The sequence below is a fragment of the Salvelinus sp. IW2-2015 genome, linkage group LG4q.1:29 (assembly GCF_002910315.2).
Source record: "Salvelinus sp. IW2-2015 linkage group LG4q.1:29, ASM291031v2, whole genome shotgun sequence".
NCBI classification, from domain to species: Eukaryota; Metazoa; Chordata; class Actinopteri; order Salmoniformes; family Salmonidae; genus Salvelinus; species Salvelinus sp. IW2-2015.
Window position 1 is genome coordinate 24,749,533 of NC_036842.1, and position 22,173 is coordinate 24,771,705.

At 40.5% G+C, this 22,173-nt stretch overlaps 1 protein-coding gene across 1 annotated transcript; it reads right to left on the bottom strand.

Annotated features, from left to right (window-relative positions):
- Window positions 1-282: 282 nt before the first annotated feature.
- Window positions 283-6,594, bottom strand: aqp3b (aquaporin 3b). The gene is made up of 6 exons (XM_023984183.2): window positions 6,426-6,594; window positions 4,422-4,548; window positions 3,553-3,690; window positions 3,220-3,338; window positions 2,835-3,052; window positions 283-2,747 (listed from the first exon to the last, which is right to left on the bottom strand). Exons 1-6 carry the CDS (start codon window positions 6,531-6,533, stop codon window positions 2,555-2,557), a joined length of 903 nt encoding a protein of 300 aa, XP_023839951.1. The 5' UTR covers window positions 6,534-6,594; the 3' UTR covers window positions 283-2,554.
- Between the last annotated feature and the right edge of the window lie 15,579 nt (window positions 6,595-22,173).

Sequence of the window (22,173 nt, forward strand, 5' to 3'; positions counted from 1 at the left end):
TCTGGCAACCGCTATGGTTGACATTCCTGCAGTCGGCATGCCAATTGCACTCTTCCTCAAAACTTGTGACATACGTTGCATTGTGTTGTGTGACAAAACTGCACATGTTAGAGTGGCCTTTTATTGTCCCCAGCACAATGTGCACCTGTGTAATGATCATGCTGTTTAATCAGCTTCTTGATATGCCACACTTGTCAGGTTTATGAATTATCTTATCAATGGAAAAATGCTCACTAACAGGGATGCAAAAACATGTGTGCACAAAATTTGAGAGAAATAAGCTTTTTGTGCATATGGAAAATTACGGGGATCTTTTATTTCAGCTCATGAACCATGGGACGAACACTTTACATGTTGCGTTTATATTTTTGTTCAGTATAGAATCTTAACTATTAGGGCAAAACATAGTAAAAATCGTCAAACTGTATACTGGTGCTCAACTTCCTTTGATGGCTTTATTTAGGTGTCCTATCGACTCTTGGATCCTGACACAAATTCAACAAAGCACCCCATTTCAAATGCGTGAGAGGTGATACTTCTTTAGCTTTGAGCATTTTGTTTTCCTGTTTATCTGTGCCAAAGCATCGCTATAGCATTTTGTCAACAAGGCGGCATAATAGAGACTGTTTTTGTTTTGTTATTTTCTAGATTTGATGGAATTTCTGATGTTGAAAGTGACACACATACTGAAGCTGCAGAGACAGTGTGTGTAAATGTGTGTGTTTGTATGTGTGTGTATGTGTGTACTGTTGACAAACAGTCTCAGAAAACTCTGCTGTGCGTTAGTGTTTATTCTCTGATTTATGGGATTTTTCCTCCATGATGTCTGTTGATTTGTTTTCTCTCTTATGCAACACCTTAGGAGAACACCATATTCTCAGCTTAGAACATGACCACATATCTTCACACTTCAGGTATTTTCTATCCGCCAGCTTCCACTGCTATTTCATATTGAAGGAATGAACAGAACTTGAACAGATCTGGTAACAGATTAAGATCAGTATTTGTTATCCAGTTGGCCAATACTTGGTTTCTTATGAGAATAGCTGTGATATATTGATCTTGTGTGTCTTCCCTTAACCACTCTGTTAATGTGAGCCAACGGTAGTAGAGTAAGCAGGCACTAGGCAGTAGAGCTTTTTAATAAAGAACAGATCAGAAGACCTCCCCTTGACCCTCCCTGTCCTCAAGACAAGCTTGAAATATAGGCATACAGTACACCTGCCTACATCCTCTTTTACCCTCTTTTCACACTTTATCAGCAAATCATGCTAGCAGGCCATAGCGGACTAATGCCTGAAGAAATGTATTGAAAACCAATCGACATGACAGTGTCATATGGCATAGGCTGTGGTTACGATATAAAAACATCACTGCTGTGTTCAAGTAGGTTACCCAGAATTTGGTAATAGCAAATGTAAAGAGGCAAACAATTCAAGGTTTTGGAACTGTATTTAGAGGTAAACAAATAGTCAGTCAACTATTTTAGTTTTTTTTGTTGGACATTTACCACGAACACGTTGACCTTTTTAATCAGGCTATTGAAGGTTTACCTGAAGCAGTCAATCATGTTGGTTCTTTTTCTCACAGTGTACCGTAAAGCGGTCCAAAGTTAGATTGATTTCAGTAATATTTTTGTTGTCATTTCAGTAATCTGTTCAGCATAGTTCTTTGAAAGATCTCACTCACATTTTAAATGGATAGGATCATACTGGTAATGCTGCAGCGCCCCTGTAATGTTAGTGCATGTACTACAGACTGTATGGCTTGGTTAGTGTCAGTGTCTGAGCTATATGTGTCTAATGAATATGTAAAATATACATGTAGATATAAGGATAGTTTAGATTATAGTTCTATGTTTACAGCATGGCAAATTAAGTAGAACCAGAATCCTAACTGTAAGGGCAAAACATAGTAAAAATTGTAAAATCTAGATGCAATGTAATCTCTTGGATCCTGACACAAATTCAACAAAGCACCACATTTCAAATGTGTGTGAGGTGATACTTCTTCAGCGTTGAGCTTTTTGTTTTCCTGTTTATCTGTGCCAAAGCATCACTATAGCAGTTTTGTTAGCAAGGTGGCATAAAGGAAGACTGTTTTTGTTTTGTTATTTTCTAGATTTGAAGGAGTTTCTGATGTTGAAAGTGACAGACATACTGAAGCTGACAAACTGTTTCCATCGATCCTTACTGCCTCCCGAGGTTGAACCTGGTGGTATATGATGAATGATTGATTGATTGAGAAGTTATAGTTTAATACTCCCCACAAAGAAATGTGTTTGTCATCAAGGCAAGATATAAAATCTATAAAGAGATACACTCTTAGAAAAGAAAGGTGCTGTCCCCATAGGAGAACCTTTGGAAGAACCCTTTTGGATTCCATGTAGAACCTTTTCCGCAGAGGGTTCTACATGGAACCCAAAAGGATTATCCTATGAGGACAGTCAAATAACTTTTTTGAAACCATTTTTTCTAAGAGTGTACTACACACACATATATATTATGTACATAAAGAGGGTTTAAAATGGGTCACGGTAAGAATATTCATGAACTCATGCACTGTCCTTGATAGTTAGGCTGCACAGTTTGAGCCTTTCATCTTGCTCCTCCTTCTCCTCCTCTTCCTTCTTCTCCCGTGCTTCTCCCTCCACATGGTACCCCACCATCAGCTGGTACACCATCACCCCCAACACTGCACCAATGAAGGGGGCAAAGATTGGCACAAAGAACCAGTAGGCATTAGCCCTGTGGGAGACCAAGACAGAGACAAGGTTGTATGTTTATGGAGAACAGTGAAAGCAGAGCTATTACACAGAAAAATCCAAAACTCACGTGAAGACCTCACCACCCCAGCCAGCCAGGGCAGTAAAGATGCGTGGGCCCAGGTCCCTGGCAGGGTTGACAGCGTAGCCTGAGTTGAAGCCCATTGACAGGCCGATGACCAGCACCACGAACCCCACTGTGAAGGCCTCCAGGCCCCGGGGGATGGGGTTGTTGTAGGGGTCCACAATGGCCAGGATACACACGATCAGAGCTGCTGTGCCTATAATCTGTAACACAGCCAGGCTCAGTTTTACATGGTTGTTGCAGGAATGTGCATGTTGTTATGTACAACGGTTTCTATACAGGATAATATTCCATATAACTACTTGTTATTCTGAGGCTGTCCTAATACAGAATACTAATATACTATAGTATACTAATAGTGTGAATGTACCTGGTCAAAGAATCCATTAACCAGAGTGAGATGTTTGGAGGGATATGTGGCAAAGATCCCAGCAGTGGCATTCTCCCCCACAACGATCAGTGTTCCTTGGCCGTAGTCCCACAACGCATCTGGAGAAACCACGGCAACATATAAGAGATCACAATGTGTGTGGTATCATCTACAGTAGCTGTAGAACCTTGAAACTGTCTTAAGGAGAAAGTAACAGTTATTTTCAGACCGTCTAAACTTTGACAGTCGGTGAAATATGGCCACTGGAAAAACTGTTGTTGTTGTTGCTGTTTGTACATTTCAGAAAATATTAATGATCAGAATCCTACTAACCAAAATACATGCCAAATATGATCCCAGCTCCCAGGAAGGCCCCTATAGTCTGGAACAAGAAAAACACAGGGAATTTCCTCCAAGGTTCTCTCCCCAATAGACAGAGGGCGAAGGTCACCGTTGGGTTCAGGTGGCCTCCTGTGACAAAGAACAATTTGGAAAATGGTGAATTTCCATTTGTCAATTTCATTCTATTCTATTCAATTTTCTCTGAGTAAAAAACACCCAAGACCATCTCTCTTAAAATCAAGTCTCTGAGTGAGAGAAAATTAGGCTCTGGTTGTTTTCCCTCACTATCAAGACCAAAGATGATTCTCTTAAAATCTTTTCTCCGAGGGAAAAAAAGGAGTATCTGCCGTAATAGTAGGTAGACTCAGTAAATGCCTGTTAGGACGGGAGGTCTCTGTGACAGTAAATTGGAGAGATTCATTTTATTTTCAAGGCTGCCATGTGTATTAGGTATTGAAAAACGTGGGCACAAGTGAACTGTGGAAATCTATGTGCCTTTGCTTTGACAGATTAATCCTTGCATATTGTCCTTGTATATGCGATTTCACACTTTCCTTTCAATCATGAACCCAATGGCTTTAAAATTCAAGGGGCAAGTCAGCGACATACTTCTTGTCTCTGTGAGCTTCTCTGATGTCTACTGTTTTCTACTGCTCTCTCTCACCCTTTCTCTCTCTTTATCTCTCTCTCTCTCGCTCTCTCTTTCCCTCTCTGACAGTTTTACCTAAAAAGAATAAACATCTACAAGGGTAAATATTGCACTTTAGATTAGTGTACAGTTTACCTTAGGTCTGTCACAATAGGCAACCGATGACTCCCAATAGACTCGCTTCTCTCAGACAGTAACGCGCCCCCCTCACCTGAGATCTGTCCGCTGACCAGGATGCCCAGTGTAGCTGCGAAGCCAAAGGCAAAGTTGACGGTGAGGAACATTCCATGGGAGCCACCACTTAGCACCAGCTGGGCCACTGCACCACAGCCAAACATCTACAGAGAAGGGAGAGAAACAGGTTAAAGGAGAAACACTGCATGGGTAACCAAACCCATGTGAACATTGTCGTGTTGTTGTTGTGTTATGTCTTGTTAAATACATGTTTTAACATTATACAAATCCCCTGAATACAGTATATATAAGGGTCATCATCACCATCAACATCATCAACAAGTTTACTATGGCATACATATCACATACAGAATGACAATCTGTAGCTATCTGTGTAGACTGCTTGTATGTGTAGATTTGTGAGAATGGAGGATGGATGGAGAATAGCCTGTACCAGTCCAGTCTGTTTCTGCTTTAGTCAACCTGTTGTCAGGCCAAAATAGTTTTTCAATCAACTTTTGTCTGAGTTCTTTGTGCACTCAGGATCCAAAAAATGCCTGTGGTCGAGTGGTGGTCTAGTACCATCTCAAATATGTTTTTTGGACTTTAGCTCAGGTCACCCAAGACGATCAATGCCTTTAGCTTGACTTGAGTATCCTCTTGCTGTGCCATGCATGTGGCCGTTTTGCCTACTGATCTTGACTGAGGTGTGGCTTCCAATGACCCGAGAGGCCATGTGTGTGTTGATAAGGGTGGGCTACGGAGCCCAGGGGTTCTGGTGGTGGCCGGTTTTCAACAAAGCAGCACGGTGGATCATACAGAAACATACATCTATGCTGAGTTTCCTTGGAAATATATCATCTTTCTATATGCATTTGATCAACAGTGTGTTGTGGTGGATGGGTTATGCTGCCTATTGAGGATCCTATCTATAAAATCTACCTGTGGAGCCTTCCTTAGAGCAGAGAAGACCTGCCTTCAGGCAGTCAGGGCCAAGGGAGTTATGTTTGCCAGGGAGGCATAAGTCTTCACTCAGTAGTGTGGCCAAACAGTGGATCAGACATCAGTTACACCTCTCACGCTGCAGGCAAGAAAAATACCAGATGGCAAAACCACCCCCTCTCAGTTTGCATCTTCCCTCCAGCTACTGTTATTGTTCTGTATGGGGGTTAACATTGGAAACAGCTGACCCCAGGTAGCGGTTTGTGAGTTAACCTCATGTGTTTTATTTCGATTTAGCGGAATACCAACAGGGATGCCTTTTTCACCTTAGAGGGCAAGGTTCTATTCTATTCCGTACATTTGTCTCGAAGGCTAGGTTTTGAGTTTTTCCTAAAGCAGGTATTCAGGTGAAAATGTTCATGAATGAATTATAGATAATTTAACAGTTTAATCAATTTGTATATTTTACAGAGAGATTAAGTGAATTAATGTAAATATGGTAATATCTACAAGGATGCATGAATAATTATGTGATAATCTCTCTTTTCCTCAGAATAAATTACCTTGCTATATGGAAAACAATTTGAAGTTCTTTAAATGTATCAATTTAAAAGAAATGATGTTTATTTTCAGTGTAGGTTTTTCATGTAGAAGACTTGAGAGGTTAATTAAAATGTGATAATAAAATCATATTAACAAGCTGATAATATAATTCACAGTGTCAGTTCTGCTTGTATAGCCAATGCAAACAATGTGGGAAGAGCTATCCTTTTACATTCACACCTAAGCTCAAAGCACTGCTTTAAACAACACATTTAGATTAAGATGAAATTCCACAAAAGTTCAATGTGAAATTAAGTAGAAAACAAGCAAGTCAGAGAATAGTAGATGCTTAATTAACAATCACTTTGCTTAATTACATGCTTCATCCATATTTTTGAAGACATTCTTTTCATACCGACAAGCTATCAATCAATCAATACTTGTTGGATAGATAATAATAGTATGGTACTGTATTTCCAATTCACCCGCTCACTTTAATAGGGTTTTACATACATAGGTAATACTATTGTAGTAATGTAGAACAGTCTTTACTCACCACCAGTATCAGGGTTCCCAGGCACTCTGCCAGAGCCTGGCGTAGCAGCATGTGACGGATCTGAAAGGTCCTTGCGAGCTTGTCCATAAGCGCCTTCTGTTTTCCCATGATGCAGCTGTGGGTCGTCCAGTGACAACAGGGTCGGTTGCGGAGACGCGGGGCTGACTAGGAATGTGTGTCAAGGAGGGCCGTGTGTTGACTCTTTAAGGCCTCAGAGAGGGATCCCTCCCTCGTTGATATTTTTTTTTAAACATGTCTCTCCTTGATTCTGAACGCCTACCTCCACATCTCCACCCATATCTTTTTTCCTCTTCATTTTTTTTACCCCCCCTGTTTTCTTTACCTTTTCTCACTTGAATTCAGATAGATTAGTAATACAACTACTACTACTTGGTGTTTTGAAACTTAGTGAAACTTGTCGCGTCTTTGTATGCAAGCAAAACTATAGCCTCTACAAAGAGGTCTGCACCTTCACGGCACAGCAGGTAGTTGGTTCAAGCTCTACTCCATGTGTTCACCCTAAATCACTAAATTAGTTTTACGCAGGGTACTTAAATTTCCTTATTTAGCAGATGTTTTTGCGGATGTAGCGAAATGTTCCTAGCTCCAACAGTGCAGTAATATCTAACAATACAAAACAATACACACAAATCTAAAAGAAAAAATTATGGAATTAGGAAATATATAAATATTAGGACGAGCAATGTCGGAGTCTGGAGTATAAATAAATACTGAACACAAATATATATGCAACATGGAATAATTTCTAAGATTTTACTGAGTTACAGTTCATAGAAGGAAATCATTCAATTGAAATAAATTCATTAGGCCCTAATCTATGGATTTCACATGACTGGGAATACAGATAAGCGTCTGTCATAAATACCTTCAAAAAAAGGTATGGGTATGGTTACAAAAAGCAGTCAGCATCTGGTGTGACTACCATTTGCCTCATGCAGCGCAACACATCTCCTTCACATAGAGTTGATCAGGCTGTTGATTGTGGCCTGTGGAATGTTATCCTACTCCTCTTCAATGGCTGTGCGAAGTTGCTAGATGTTGGCGGGAACTGGAACACGCTGTTGTACACATCGATCCAGTACTGCCCAAACATGTTCAATGGGTGACATTTCTGGTGAGTATGCAGGCCGTGGAAGGACTGGAACATTTTCAGCTTCCAGGAATTATGAACAGATCCTTGCGACTTGGGGCCGTGCATTTTCATGCTCAAACATGAGGTGATGGCGGCGGATAAATGGCACGACAATGGGCCTCAGGATCTTGTCACGGTATCTCTGTGCATTCAAAATGCCATCGATAAAATGCAATTGTGTTCATTGTCCGTAGATTATTCCTGCCCAAACCATAACTCTACCAAAACCATGGTGCACTCTGTTCACAACGTTGACATCAGCAAACCGCTCGCCCACACAACACCATAGACGTGGTCTGTGGTTGTGAGGCCGGTTGGACGTACTGCCAAATTCCCTAAAACGACATTGTAGGCGGCTTATGGTAGAGAAATTAACATTCAATTCTCTGGCAACAGCTCTGGTGGACATTCCTGCAGTCAGCATGCCAATTGCATACTCCCTCAAAAATTCAGACATCTGTGGCATTGTGTTGTGTGACAAAACTGCACATTTTAAAGTGGCCTTTTATTAACCCCAGCACAAGGTGCACCTGTGTAATGATCATGCTGCTTTAAAAATGCTAGGCGTCCCGCTAACGGGACAACTTCCGGTGTAACTGGAGGGCGCGCAATTCAAAAAAATAATCATAAAAATTATTAAACTGCACCGTCCGATTTACAGTAGGCTTTACAGCGAAAGCATGCCATTCGATAGTTTGAGGACGGCGCCCCACATCAAAATGTTTTTCCACCGGCACAGGTTTCATAAATTCACAAATAGCGATTAAATATTCACTTACTTTAAAAAAGATCTTCCTCTGATTTGTCATCCAAAGGGTCCCAGCTACAACATGTAGTGTCGTTTTGTTAGATAAAATCCTTCTTTATATCCCCAAAAATCTGTTTAGTTGGCGCCATCGATTTCCGACACAGACTCGTTCAACATGCAGAGAAAGGAATCCAAAAAGTTACCGCTAAACTTTGTTAAAACAAGTCAAAATTCGTTTCTATTTAAACCTCAGATACCCTCAAATGTAATTAAACTATAATTTTTCATACAGAAAGAAGTATGTTCAATAGTATGTTCAATGTTCAATAGCTAAAACGATTTTAGCAGGTGCGTGTCCTCTTCGTCGAGCGCGCATACACGAATTTCCAAGTCTGTGTCCTTGTGGTAAAACTCATATTTCTTACTCGTTTTGGAAGAAACAAGCCTGAAACCTTGAACAAAGAATACTGATACCCAGTGGAAGCCATATGAATTGCATGCTGGGAGCTAGACAAATTTTTTCCCCTATACGTTCCATTGGAAGAGCATGGGCTCTCAAAAAAATAATTCTGGTTGGTTTTTCTTTAGATTTTTACAATTTCCACAAACTTCTGAGTGTTTTCTTTCCAATGGTACCAATTATATGCATATCCTGGCTTCAGGGCCTGAGCAACAGGCAGTTTACTTTGGGCATGTCAGTCAGGCGGAAATTGAGAAAAATAGACCCTAGCCTGAAGAAGTTGAATAATCTTCTTGATTTGCCACACCTGTCAGGTGGATGGATTATCTTGGCAAAGGAGAAATGCGCACTAACAGGGAAGTAAACAAATCTGTGCACAAAATTCAGAGAAATAACCGTTTTGTGCATATGGAACATTTCTGGGATCTTTCATTTCAGCTCATGAAACATGGGACCAACACTTTACATGTTGCGCTTATATTTTTGTTCAGTGTATGTGTTGGGATGTATAGACATTATGGATAGTATGTGGATTGAACATGTAGTGTATCTGTAGAATACGTGGGATAGAATAGTATATGTACAGCAATAGTTGAATGGAATAGCCTTGAATAGAATACAGTTTTATGCATATAAAATGAGTAAAACAGTATGTACACATGATGAAAGTGACCAGTGTTCCATTATTAAAGTGACCAGTGTTTCATGTCTATCTACATAGGGCAGCAGCCCCAAGCCGAATAGGTAAAAAATCTGTCGATGTTGTCTTGAGCAAGGCACTTAACCCTAATTGCTCTTGTAAATTTCTATGGATAAGAACGTCTGACAAATGTCATTTTGGAGTCACTTTTATTCAAAGTAAGAATAGAAGATGTTTCTGAACACTTCTCCATTAATGTGGATACTACCATGATTATGGATTATTAGGGATGAATCGTGAAGAATGATAAGTGAGCCTCTGTACAGAGGCACAAAGATCGTACAGGTGTAAGAACTTAATTTGACTAGCAAAATAATCCTGCAACAACAGGATTGTAACATTTAGTCCATAATGTTTCTTGATCGGTGGTTACGCTATTATCTGTTTCGGAATCATGGCATTATCAGGATTTATTTAAATGTGTTCAGAAACATTTTATCTATTCACTTAGAAAGAAAATTATCCCACTCATCATTCACCATTCAGTTCCTATTGCGGAAAACAAAAACAAAAATATTAACAAAAAAAACTGAAAATGCATCCAACGAGTTTCTGGAATCACAAGTTTGAAATATGCATGCTAGGAATATGGGACCAAATACTAAACTTTTGACTACTTTAATACACTATAACTAAATTTGCACAAATACTTATGACTTATTCAAATGGAGGGAGTAGATACATAATTTGCTTTAATTTCTAATGGTAAAACAGAAATACAGAGCATTCGGAAAGTAATCAGACCCCTTGACTTTTTCCACATTTTGTTACGTTACACCCTTATTCTAAAATGGATTTTAAAAAATCCTCATCAATACCCCATAATGACAAAGCAAAAACAGTTACAATTTTTCTGCAAGTGTAATAAAAATAAAAAACAGAATTACCTTATTTACATAAGTATTCAGACTCTTTGCTATGAGACTTGAAATTGATTGATGAGGGGCGAAAAAATATTTCATCCTTTTTAGACTAAGGCTATAACGTAACAGAATGTGGAAAAAGTCAAGGGGTCTGAATAGTTTCCAAGTGCACTGTATATGAAAATACCCTCAAATAAATTATGACATTCTGTACTGTCGCCTCATATGAAACTCAAAACCCAAAATTCTGGAGTAAATGTTTGCTTCACTGTCCAAATACATATGGACGGGAGAGTATATTGAATAATTACCATACACAATAGAATTACTGACTTGGAAATTATATCACTTAAACAGCTTGGCAAAAAATAACTATATTAAAAACTGCAGATTTCTCCAAACAACACAAAGTGTGCATTTTTTTTTATCAGTTCAATCTAATTTGCGATTTTTTTCTGGCTGCAATAATTATCAGTTTAGCTTAAACCAATTCTCCAGAACTCAGGGAAATGCTGTATTGGAGTCAAGTCAGACCACTTTCTGGGATTTCCCAGTTTGGCTGGGAATGAAAGAGTACCAGAGTGCCTGGTCAGAGTTATTACTCTTTGCTCTGTATGTGGTCGACTGGACCATTCTCTAACTCATGGTTAACAAAGTGGCTCTTTAACACCATTACTAGGGCCAGGAGTTTTTCCTGACCATGTGACTTGACTAGAAAAAACTCTGGGCGAAGGTTATGAGGCCTTAAGCATATACAGTAACTAGGACTCAGAGTTTTTCCTGGTCAGGATGTATGGTTAGGGAAACTCATGCCCCTAACCATTCTCCATGTCTGGCTTATTGTGTTGCAGCTATACAGTAGGATCTACAGTGGGATCTAAGTCTGAGAGAACAGGTTGTAACTGATATCCTGAGGCTATGTCTCTGTCCTGGAATCAGAGGAGACCTACCTTTGTCACCTCCACTGAAAGAACACAAAAGTGTTAAGGGGGCAGGATCAGAGGGGTTTTGTCCTGCCTAAGGAAGTAGCACCCCGCCCCTTTTAGAGGGAAGTTCATAGCCTTTTGTTTATGTCATTCTTACTGTACACATACTCACACCCAGGCATACACGCACAAACACACAGACACATATCCGAAGTTAAGTCATACAGTAAGAGGGAGGATACTGTAGGATGGGAAAGGGAGGATGTTACCAAACTTTTGTGTCCAAGTATTTCATTGGAGAACTATTAAAATCACTTTTGGGAAAATACTTTAGATTAGTTAGTCATGGCTTCAATCAGCTCAACCACTAGCTATGTTTCAAAGTGTAAATCATATTGCTGGCCTATGCATGATTGAGTATGCATAATGGTGGTCCATGGGTGTGCTGTCGAGATAGAGGAAATAACAGGGTCAGTGAAGTAACAGGGAGGACACACACACACACACTGGCATATTATACTGGAACTGGATTTTCTCTCATTCTCTCAGATTCTGGTTTACTATATAATGGCCTCTCCATACTCTCTGTCCAAGTATTCCGAGCTGGCAAGCTTCATGTCTCCTCTGCTTTTCATCCAAACATTCCACCTCGTCATACCGCAACTTAGAATTAAAGAACACTGTCTGCTTGATTTTACCCTCTCTTTAAGCATGATACATTAGCAACATGATATGACACACTGTGCTCTTGATTTAATTGCCAGCAGGTTTATACAAATCGTACTTGCTGCTCTGGGTAGTCTCTTAGGTATTTCTGCCTTTTATGGTGAACAATACAGTAGAGGTTCATAGAATGTTGTTGGCAAACCTTTCCCCTTGACACTGCAGTCCAACTCAGGAGAGATGTGCTACTGTATCCACTCATGGGGAACTCAGGGTTAGGCTCCTTTTTCTCCATACATACAAACACCTTATCAGACACTGGGGTGTATTAAGCATCTACATATCACACAACTCTGAACTGTGGATTAGAAACCAAATCAAAAGCACTCTTCGGTATCTCCTTGGCAAATACAAACGCAATATACCGATCCTAAACTAATGAATCTGAAATGTAATGACTAGGGTTGATGCTTGATGCGGAACTTGCTGTGCGGAACATGCTGAATATATATTTGTTCACACCTACAGAGCTGCATAACTTGGTGTCCCAGCCGAGGCGAGCTAAGCTGAGTCTTCCTGTCTCTGTAGCAGAGCTGAATGTACGACTAAAATGGCATCTTATTCCCTACATAGTGCACTTCTTTGGCTCTGGTCAAATGTAGTGCACTATATAGGGAATAGGGTGCCATTTGGGACTCAAACAAGGTCTCCTTATTCAAGCATCACCTATAAGCCTCCTGGGACCTGCAATAGTTATAGGATATCAGCTTTGCAGTCTCTCTATTCTTGCCCTCAGATAAGGCAGGTAGGGATGTGTGTCCTCTGAATATGAGACTGTTCAGTCAGGATTACCGTCACATTACAGACAAAACACACAGAGGAGGTGACACACACATACACACAAATGTAAAGGCACGAATACATACAAACACGCATGCATGTTCATTTGTACTTGCCCAATTGTGCATGCAGATGGACGGACAGGCGTCAAATGGTCAAACAGAATAGTGTGAATGTTTTGTCTTATAGTGATAGGAGTGAACTCAGTATAGAAATATATAATTGTGTGTTTCTATCTAGCTTTAGGTTTTGTGACAATAACCTATAGTCATTACCAATATCTATTGATTTAACACTGGCTGTGTCTACCTCCATTTTCCCCTCACTTTACCACGACTAACCAGTAGGCAGCAGCATTTGACCACAACTGAAACCAGAGTCCAGCTCAGCACCATGGTGGTGGGTTACAATACCTTCCACACTGGAGTAGCACACACCCCCACAAACTTTATGTATACTTTAATAATACTAATACTACAGGAAATTAGCTTTAAAACTGCAGAAATTTCTCTCAGCCTCATGACAAAATGTGTGGAATAGCAGGAAATTAGCTCAGTGATTCTTGAAATTTGGGACAATCGTTGTCCGGCAGAAAAAAACAAAAAAAGTTATTTATTTTTGCATTATTTGAGCTTCAAATGTATACTTTCAATATTATTACTTTCCATTAATTGTTCTCTATGCCTGGAAATGCCCTTGTCCGGAGCAAAGGATCCCAATTTCAAAATCTCTTATAATGTGGCAAAAAATGATATTAAAGGTATTTTTTGGAATTTTAGCAATGAAGCCCTTTATCTACTTTCCCAGAGTCAGATTAAATTGTGGATACCATTTTTATGTCTTTGCGTGCAGTTTGAAGAAAGTTGGTAACTAGTGCTAGCGCAATTGCTAACTAGCATTAGTGCATTGACTGAAAGTCTAATAGACTTCCAGTCATTGCGTTAACACTAGTCAGCATTAGCTTGCAAAACTACTTGTAACTTCTTTCATACTGGACACAGACATAAAAATTGTATCCACAAGTTAAGAACTAGTGTATCTTTCATTTGCTGTCCAACATGTATTTTTTAGTAAAGTTTATGATGAGTTCTTTGGTCAGATTAGGTGAGTGTCCAAAATATCTCTGGAGATTCTGGTGAATCGATGCTACATATTCACAATGTATAACCACGGTTTGCAGCTCAAAATATGCACATTTTCGAACAAAACATAAGTGTATTGTATAAAGTGATGTTATAGGACTGTCATCTGATGAAGTTGGTCAAGGTTAGTGATTAATTGTATATCTTTTGCTGTTTTTTTGCGATCGCTACCTTTTGCTGCTGATAAATGCATTTGTGTGTTTGGCTATTGTGGTAAGCTAATATAATGCTATATTGTGTTTTCGCTGTAAAACACTTAAAAAATCTGAAATATTAGCTGGATTCACAAGATGTTTATCTTTCATTTGCTGTACACCATGTATTTTTCATAAATGTTTTATGATGAGTATTTAGGTATTTCACGTTGCTCTCTGTAATTATTCTGGCTGCTTCGGTGCTATTTGTGATTGTAGCTGCAATTTAAAACTATGATTTATACCTCAAATATGCAAATTTTTTGAACAAAACATAAATGTATTGTGTAACATGTTATAAGACTGTCATCTGATGAAGTTGTTTCTTGGTTAGTGACTAATTATATCTATATTTTGTCCACCTATGCGGTGGATAAATAGCGTTGTGTGTTTGGCTATTGTGTTGAGCTAACATAAATATATATTGTGTTTTCGCTGTAAAACATTAAAAAAATCGGACATGTTGGCTGGATTCACAAGATGTTTATCTTTCATTTGCTGTATTGTACTTGTTAATGTGTGGAAGTTAAATATTTCAAAAAAATATTTTTTGAATTTCGCGCTCTGCGAAGGCAGCGGAATGTTGTGGGTGTTCCGCTAGCGGAACCCCGGGGCGAGAAAGGTTAATCTGACTCTGGTGAAGTACTTAACCTGTTATGGCTGAAGGGGCAGCATTGAGTAACCTGGAAAGAGGTGGCCATTTCAAACGGCCTCGTACTCAATTCTTGCTCGTACAATATGCATATTATTATTACTATTGGATAGAAAACACTCTCTAGTTTCTAAAACCGTTTGAATTATTTCTCTAAGTGAACCAGAACTCTTTCTGCAGCCCATTTCCTATCCGGAAGTGAGATTTCCAAAAGCGAGGTCTTTTTTCAAGAGCTTGTCTATAAAAGGGCATGTCACTTGGGACTATAGAAACACGTCATACACCTTCCCCTGGGTGTCAAGCGGAAGTGAGAGCAGAAATGACTTGATTATCTTGTTCTGGGATTGAATACATCCTCTTGGAATGAGAGGTCCGCCATTATTTCTTTTTTCGAAGGCGCGAAGTTGGACCTGGAATGCCTCCTGGAAAACCGTCGTTATAGGTGAATATGATCTCCGGCTTAGATTTTATTTGATACATGTCACAATATCATCCTAAAGTATGTTTTTTCAATATAGTTTAATTATATTATTGAAATTTATTCGGGACTTTAGACGTGATGCGTTGGAAGAATTTGTTCAAGAAGGAGAGGTTAGCGCCGCACGGCCAGTGTGCTTGCTAATTCAAGAGGGAAATAGTTCGTTCTGGATCCAAACAAAGACGGTTCTGGACAAAGGACCCCTTGTACAACATTCTGATGGAAGATCAACAAAGATAAGGACCCAATTTGGGATGCTATTTCATATATCTGTCGAACTGTGCTATCGCTACCGATTACTTGGAATCAATGCTGTTGTGTGTTAGCTATTGCAGTAAGCTAATATAACGATATATTGTGTTTTCGCTGTAAAACACTTAAAAAAATCGGAAATATTGGCTGTATTCACAAGATCTTTGTCTTTCATTTTGCTATACACCATATATTTTTCTAAAATGTTTTATGATGAGTAATTAGGTAGTTGACGTTGGTGTCTGTATTTACTCTGGCTACTCCCGTGCTATTTCTGACTGTAGCTATGATGGTAGCATCAATGTAAAACTGATTTATAGCTCAAATATGCACATTTTTCGAACAAAACATAGATTTATTGTGTAACATGTTATAGGACTGTCATCTGAGGAAGTTGTTTCTAGGTTTGTTTGGTTGGATCTTGGTTAGTTAGGTTAGCTTTGTGCATGCTACCTGTGCTGTGAAAAATGTCTGTCCTCTTTTGTATTTGGTTGTGAACTAACATAAATATACGTGGTGTTTTCGCTGTAAAACATTTTAAAAATCGGACACGTTGGCTGGATTCACAAGATGTTTATCTTTCAAATGCTGTATTAGACTTGTTAATGTGTGAAAGTTAAATATAAAAAAAAAAAATAGATTTTGAATTTCGCGCCCTGCACTTGAGCTGGATGTTGTCATAAGTGTACCGACCTCGGGCTTGCAGCCCTAACAGGTTTTAAAGGGCTTCATTGCCAAAATCCCGAAGTATCCCTTTAACTGTTTTCGTTTGTTGTTTCTTGCAATAGCCCGAAGAAGAAGGCAGACGTTTTACGTGTCCCCAACCGATTGTTTTTTTGTTAGTTCATTTGCGTTGTTTGAAACTTATTTTTGTACTTATTTTGTACATAATGTTGCCCCTACTGTCTCTTATGACCGAAAATAACTTCTGGAAATCAGGACTGCGGTCACTCACCACGACTGGCAGAATCCTTTTTTTCCTTTAACGAGTCTAACGAGCCCGAAGCGAATGAAACACTGCTTTCTTGGGAACAGGCCCAGATCCCCGTGATTTGCGTGAAGAGGAGGCCGGAGAAAACGGAGCCAGAGGGAGGCCTGCCTTCTGAGAATTTGTAGGCGATCGAATAAACCCCCACTTCCTTCCATTCTGCTAGCAAACGTGCAATCTTTGGAGAATAAAATCGATGACCTACGCGCAAGATTAAACTACCAACGGGACATTCAAAACTGTATCTTATGCTTCACAGAGTCGTGGCTTAACAACGACACTATCAACATACAGCTGGCTGGTTATAAGCTGTACCGGCAGGATAGAACAGCGGCGTCTGGTAAGGCAAGGGGCGGCTGACTATGTATTTTTGTAAAAAATAAACAGCTGGTGCACAATATCAAAGGAAGTCTCGAGCTATGAGGTAGAGTATCTCATGATTAGCTGTAGACCACACTATCTACCTAGAGAGATTTCATCTGTATTTTTCGATGGCTGTTAACATACCACCACAGTCAGAGGCTGGCACTAAGACAGCTTTGAATGAGCTGTATTCCTCCATAAGCAAACAAGAAAACGCTCATTTAGAAGCGGCACTGCTAGTAGCCGGTGACTTTAATGCAGGGAAACTTCATTCACCTCATTTCTATCAGCATGTTAAAAGTGCAACCAGAGGAAAAGAAACTCTACACCACCTTTACTCCACACACAGAGACGCATACAAAGCTTTCCCTCGCCCTCCATTTGGCAAATCTGACCATAATTCTATCCTCCTGATTCCTGCTTACAAGCAAAAATTAAAGCAGGAAGCACCAGTGACTAGATCAATAAAAAAAGTGGTCAGGTGAAGCAGATGCTACGCTACAGGACTGTTTTGCCAGCACAGACTGGAATATGTTACGGAATTCCTCCGATGGCATTGAGGAGTACACCACTGTCAGGATTTGGCCAGGATTGTTCCGGTTTTGGTCACTAGATGCCCCCATTGTGCTTTTTTGACCCTTTTGTTTTTCCCTTGTTTCCAGTTATTATTTGCACCTGTGCCTCGTTTCCCTTGAATGTATTTAAACCCTTAGTTTTCCTCAGTTCTTTGCTCTGTGTTTGAATGTTAGCACCCAGCCCCAGCCATGCTGTGATCATTTGTTACTCCAGTTGGATTCTCTTGAGGTACTCTGGTTTTGTTCTCGTTTATTCTTTTGAGGTTGTTTCCCTGCTGTACTTTCAACTTTGTGGATTTACCTTGTGACTTGGAGGATTTACCTTTTTTCTCTTGGAATTACTTTTGACGTTGTGGATTTATATTTTTGCATGAAGAATTTTCCTTTTTACTTTATTAAAGTACTGCTGTGTCTGCCTCATCTTCTGGGTTCTGCCGACTATTAGTGGCTCAGTTTGTTAAGTGACTGTTTCTCACACCGGAGACCCGAATTCGTAACCGGGTCCTGACAACCACATCAGTCATTGGCTTCATCAATAAATGCATCAATGATGTCATCCCCACAGTGACCGTACGTACATACCCCAAGCAGAAGCCATGGATTACAGGCAGCATCCGCACTGAGCTAAAGGCTAGAGCTGCCGCTTTCAAGGAGCGGGACTCTAACCCGGAAGCTGATAAGAAATCCTGCTATGCCCTCCGACAAACCATCAAACAGGCAAAGCGTCAATACAGGACTAAGATCGAATCGTACTACACTGGCTCTGATGCTCGTCGGATGTGGCAGGGCTTGCAAGCCATTACAGACTACAAAGGGAAGCACAGCCGAGAGCTGCCCAGTGACACGAGCCTACCAGACGAGCTAAACTACTTCTATGCTCGCTTCGAGGAAAATAACACTGAAACATGGATGAGAGCACCAGCTGTTCCCGGAAGACTGTGTGATCACACTCTCCGCAGCCGATGTGAGTAAGACCTTTAAACAGGTCAACATTCACAAGGCTGTAGGGCCAGATGTATTACCAGGACATGTACAGCGAGCATGCGCTGGCCAACTGGCAGATGTCTTCACTGACATTTTCAACCTCTCCCTGTCTGAGTCTGTAATACCAACATGTTTTAAGCAGAGCACCATAGTACCTGTGCCCAACAACACTATGGTAACCTGCCTAAATGTCTACCGACCTGTAGCACTCACGTATGTGCTTTGAAAGGCTGGTCATGGCTCACATCAACACCATTATCCCAGGAACCCTAGACCCACTCCAATTTGCATACCGTCCCAACAGATCCACAGATGATGCAATCTCCATTGCACTCCACACTGCCCTTTCCCACCTGGACTAAAGGAAAACGTAAGTGAGAATGCTATTCATTGACTACAGCTCAGCGTTCAACACCATAGTGCCCTCAAAGCTCATCAATAAGCTAAGGACCCTGGGACTAAACACCTCCCTCTGCAACTGGATCCTGGACTTCCTGACGGGCCGCCCCCAGGTGGTAAGGATAGGTAACAATACATCCGCCACGCTGATCCTCAACACAGGGGCCCCTCAGTGGTGTGTGCTCAGTCCCCTCCTGCACTCCCTGTTCACTCATGACTGCACGGCCAGGCACGACTCCAACACCATCATTAAATTTGCCGATGACACAACAGTGGTTGGCTTGATCACCAACAACGACGAGACAGCCTACAGGGAGGAGGTCAGAGACCTGGCCGGGTGGTGCCAGAATAACAACCTCTCCCTCAATGTGATCAAGACAAAGGAGATGATTGTGGGCAACAGGAAAAAGGGGACCGAGCACGCCCCCATTCTCATCGACGGGGCTGCAGTGGAGCAGATTGAGAGCTTCAAGTTCCTTGGTGTCCACATCACCAACAAACTAATGTGATCCAAGCACACCAAGACAGTCGTGAAGAGGGCACGACAAAACCTATTCCCCCTCAGGAGACTGAAAAGATTTGTCATGGGTCCTCAGATCCTCAAAAGTTTCTACTGCTGCACCATTGAGAGCATCCTGACTGGTTGCATCTCTGCCTGGTATGGCAACTGCTCGGCCTCCGACCGCAAGGCACTACAGAGGGTAGTGCGTATGGCCCAGGACATCACTGGGACCAAGCTTCCTGCCATCCAGGACCTCTATACCATGCGGTACCAGAGGAAGGCCCTAAAAATTGTCAAAGACTCCAGCCACTCTAGTCATGGACTGTTCTCTCTGCTACCCCACAGCAAGCGGTACCGGAGCGCCAAGTCTAGGTCCAAGAGGCTTCTGAACAGCTTCTAGCCATAAGACGGCTGAACATCTAATTAAATGTCTACTCAGACTCTTTGCATTGCCCCCCCCCCCTCTTTTACACCGCTGCTACTCTCTGTTGTTATCATCTATGCATAGTCACTTCAATAATTCTACCTACATGTACATATTACCTCAACTAACCGGTGCCCCTGCACGTTGACTCTGTACCGGTAGCCCCCTGTATATAGTCTCGCTACTGCTGCTCTTTAATTACTTGTTACTTTTATTTCTTATTTTATCCATATTTTTTCATCTGCATTGTTGGTTAGGGGCTCGTAAGTAAGCATTTCACTGTAATGTCTACACCTGTTGTATTCTGCGTTTGTGACTAACACAATTTGATTTGATTTGACTTTACAGAATATTTCTCACATGAATCCTAAAAGTTGTGTCCAGAGATTTGTTTTAAAATCCTAAATTAATCAGGAACGAGCAGGGTCAGCTATAACATAATGGAACCCTTATTCATGTTCTCGTTACATATAGTGCAACAAGAACACTTATGGTCTGTAAAATTCTCTACTTTTGATAGATTTAAACAAACAATATTGGAATCACCATGGTCACAACCATAAACTGTCAACTCCATCTGCATGATACATTAAAATAGAGTATGAATTTTGGTTTAAATATGTTACATTTAATTAGGTTTTAGAGTCATAAAGTAACTGAGGAAAAACTAAAGTGCTCTGTGTACACCACTTGAATGAAGAAGAAAAATGAAATTTTTGTAAACTACATAAAACATCAACTTCGTCAGATTTTTGTTTGACATCAACTCTGTCAGAGTGATGAAAGATCTGATGGTTATGTTTTTATTGGGGATTTTCAAATTATAATTTCCATATTTTGCAGAAGCTTGTGTTGAACTTAAAAAATATGTCTGTTTGGAGTATCTGTTGTCAGCTCTGTCAGTGGCTTGTCAACTCTGTCACTGATGGCTAAGCCCCTTAGGATATTTTTTTGTGTAAATATTCAGAAGAAATATTGTAATCACTGTTCTGCAACACATGCTTTAACAACTAAAGTATTTGCTGTGCTAGACCAAAGGGATAATGTTTGCTTTCTAAATGTTGTTTTATGTTCTAAATCTAGAAAAACATGCCAAAATGCTAACGAAATTAGTCCTGGAGCATTTAATAGTGCTATAAAACAAAACAAAAAGAAGTTTGGAGATTTGTATTACAGATTTGAATAATATGTTATAATTAAATAATTAAGGCCTTTAAACACTTTTTGGACAATAATTGTACAAATTAAATAGCTTTTATGGTGTCTGACAGAGTTTACATAAACCCAGCTACTTGCATGTTATGAATAAATAAATAAAAATAAGAAGTTGCTCCTTTACATGGTGTGATAGCTGATACTTTGGTCTATCAACATCTATTTTTCAAATTTGTTTATTTTAATACAAATATTTGAGATTATCCCATCTTTCAAGAATGCCTGAGCTCTAAAACACCAACATTTTCTCTTAGCCTCATGGCAAAATGTGTAAAATAGCATGAGATGATCTATGAAACTGAATTTTTTATCCCTGCCCCATGGCAAAAAAATAAATAAAACATCCCCCAAAAAAATAGAGGGAAAGGGGAGGGAAAACAAAACTGCCCTTAGATTGTGGGGAGACCCGGCAAAACTGTGCAACACCACTGACCTTCTACCCTCTGGAGGGGTTACAGGCAGGCAGGCAGACAGGCGCTCTGGCAGTCCCGGAGGAGCGACACACAGAGCAGGTGAGGCGTGAGGGCCCAGCCGATGGTGTGGACACAAGCCATCTGGACCCATGGCTGTCCTCACCCTGGGGAGGCTACTGTACACACAGACCCAGACAGGGAAGATTTCTTCTAGTGAATCTCAAACAGAGGAGCGAGAGGATGTGTCATGACAGCCCGTCTGTTAGTTAATGCATACACTTTTCAACTGCCCCCATCCATAATGTTTCAAGACAGAATTAAATGAAAACAGTGTTTTTGAACCTATGTAGTCCATTATTGAGGACACTTTTTGGACATTGACCTGGGTTTATTGGAACAGGTATACACTGGAGAACATGTAGGCTACTGTTGTAATATTCCTACAAATATTACCATGCCAGTAGTACATCACCCTATCGCCCATTCACAGCAGCGCAACAAACATGGCCCTGTACCTGACACATTCTTCTGAACCATAAGGGGAGGGAAAACAAAAACGGACCTTAGCTCAGGGTCAAGGGACGGCTCCATTCCCCTGACACACACTGCCTACATCTGTGTACATACCCAGACACCCTCCCTGATCCATCTGTGTCGAAGCATGGCCTGCTATATACAGCCAGTTACCATGGTGACACCATTATTACTGCTTTCTTTCACGGGTGTTTGTAATAATGGCTGGATATAAGACAAGGTATATTTTCACTGGCATGGATGTGTGAAAATCACAGTGATCTTTGTTTTCCAGAGAGCT

Coding starts and splice junctions, on each gene's coding strand:
- aqp3b (XM_023984183.2), bottom strand. CDS start 6,533: ATGGGAAAACAGAAGGCGCTTATGGACAAGCTCGCAAGGACCTTTCAG. Junction 3,339..3,552: donor CATATTTGGCATGTATTTTG/GTTAGTAGGATT, acceptor TGGTTTCTCCAG/ATGCGTTGTGGGACTACGGC. Junction 2,748..2,834: donor TGGGGTGGTGAGGTCTTCAC/GTGAGTTTTGGA, acceptor GGTCTCCCACAG/GGCTAATGCCTACTGGTTCT.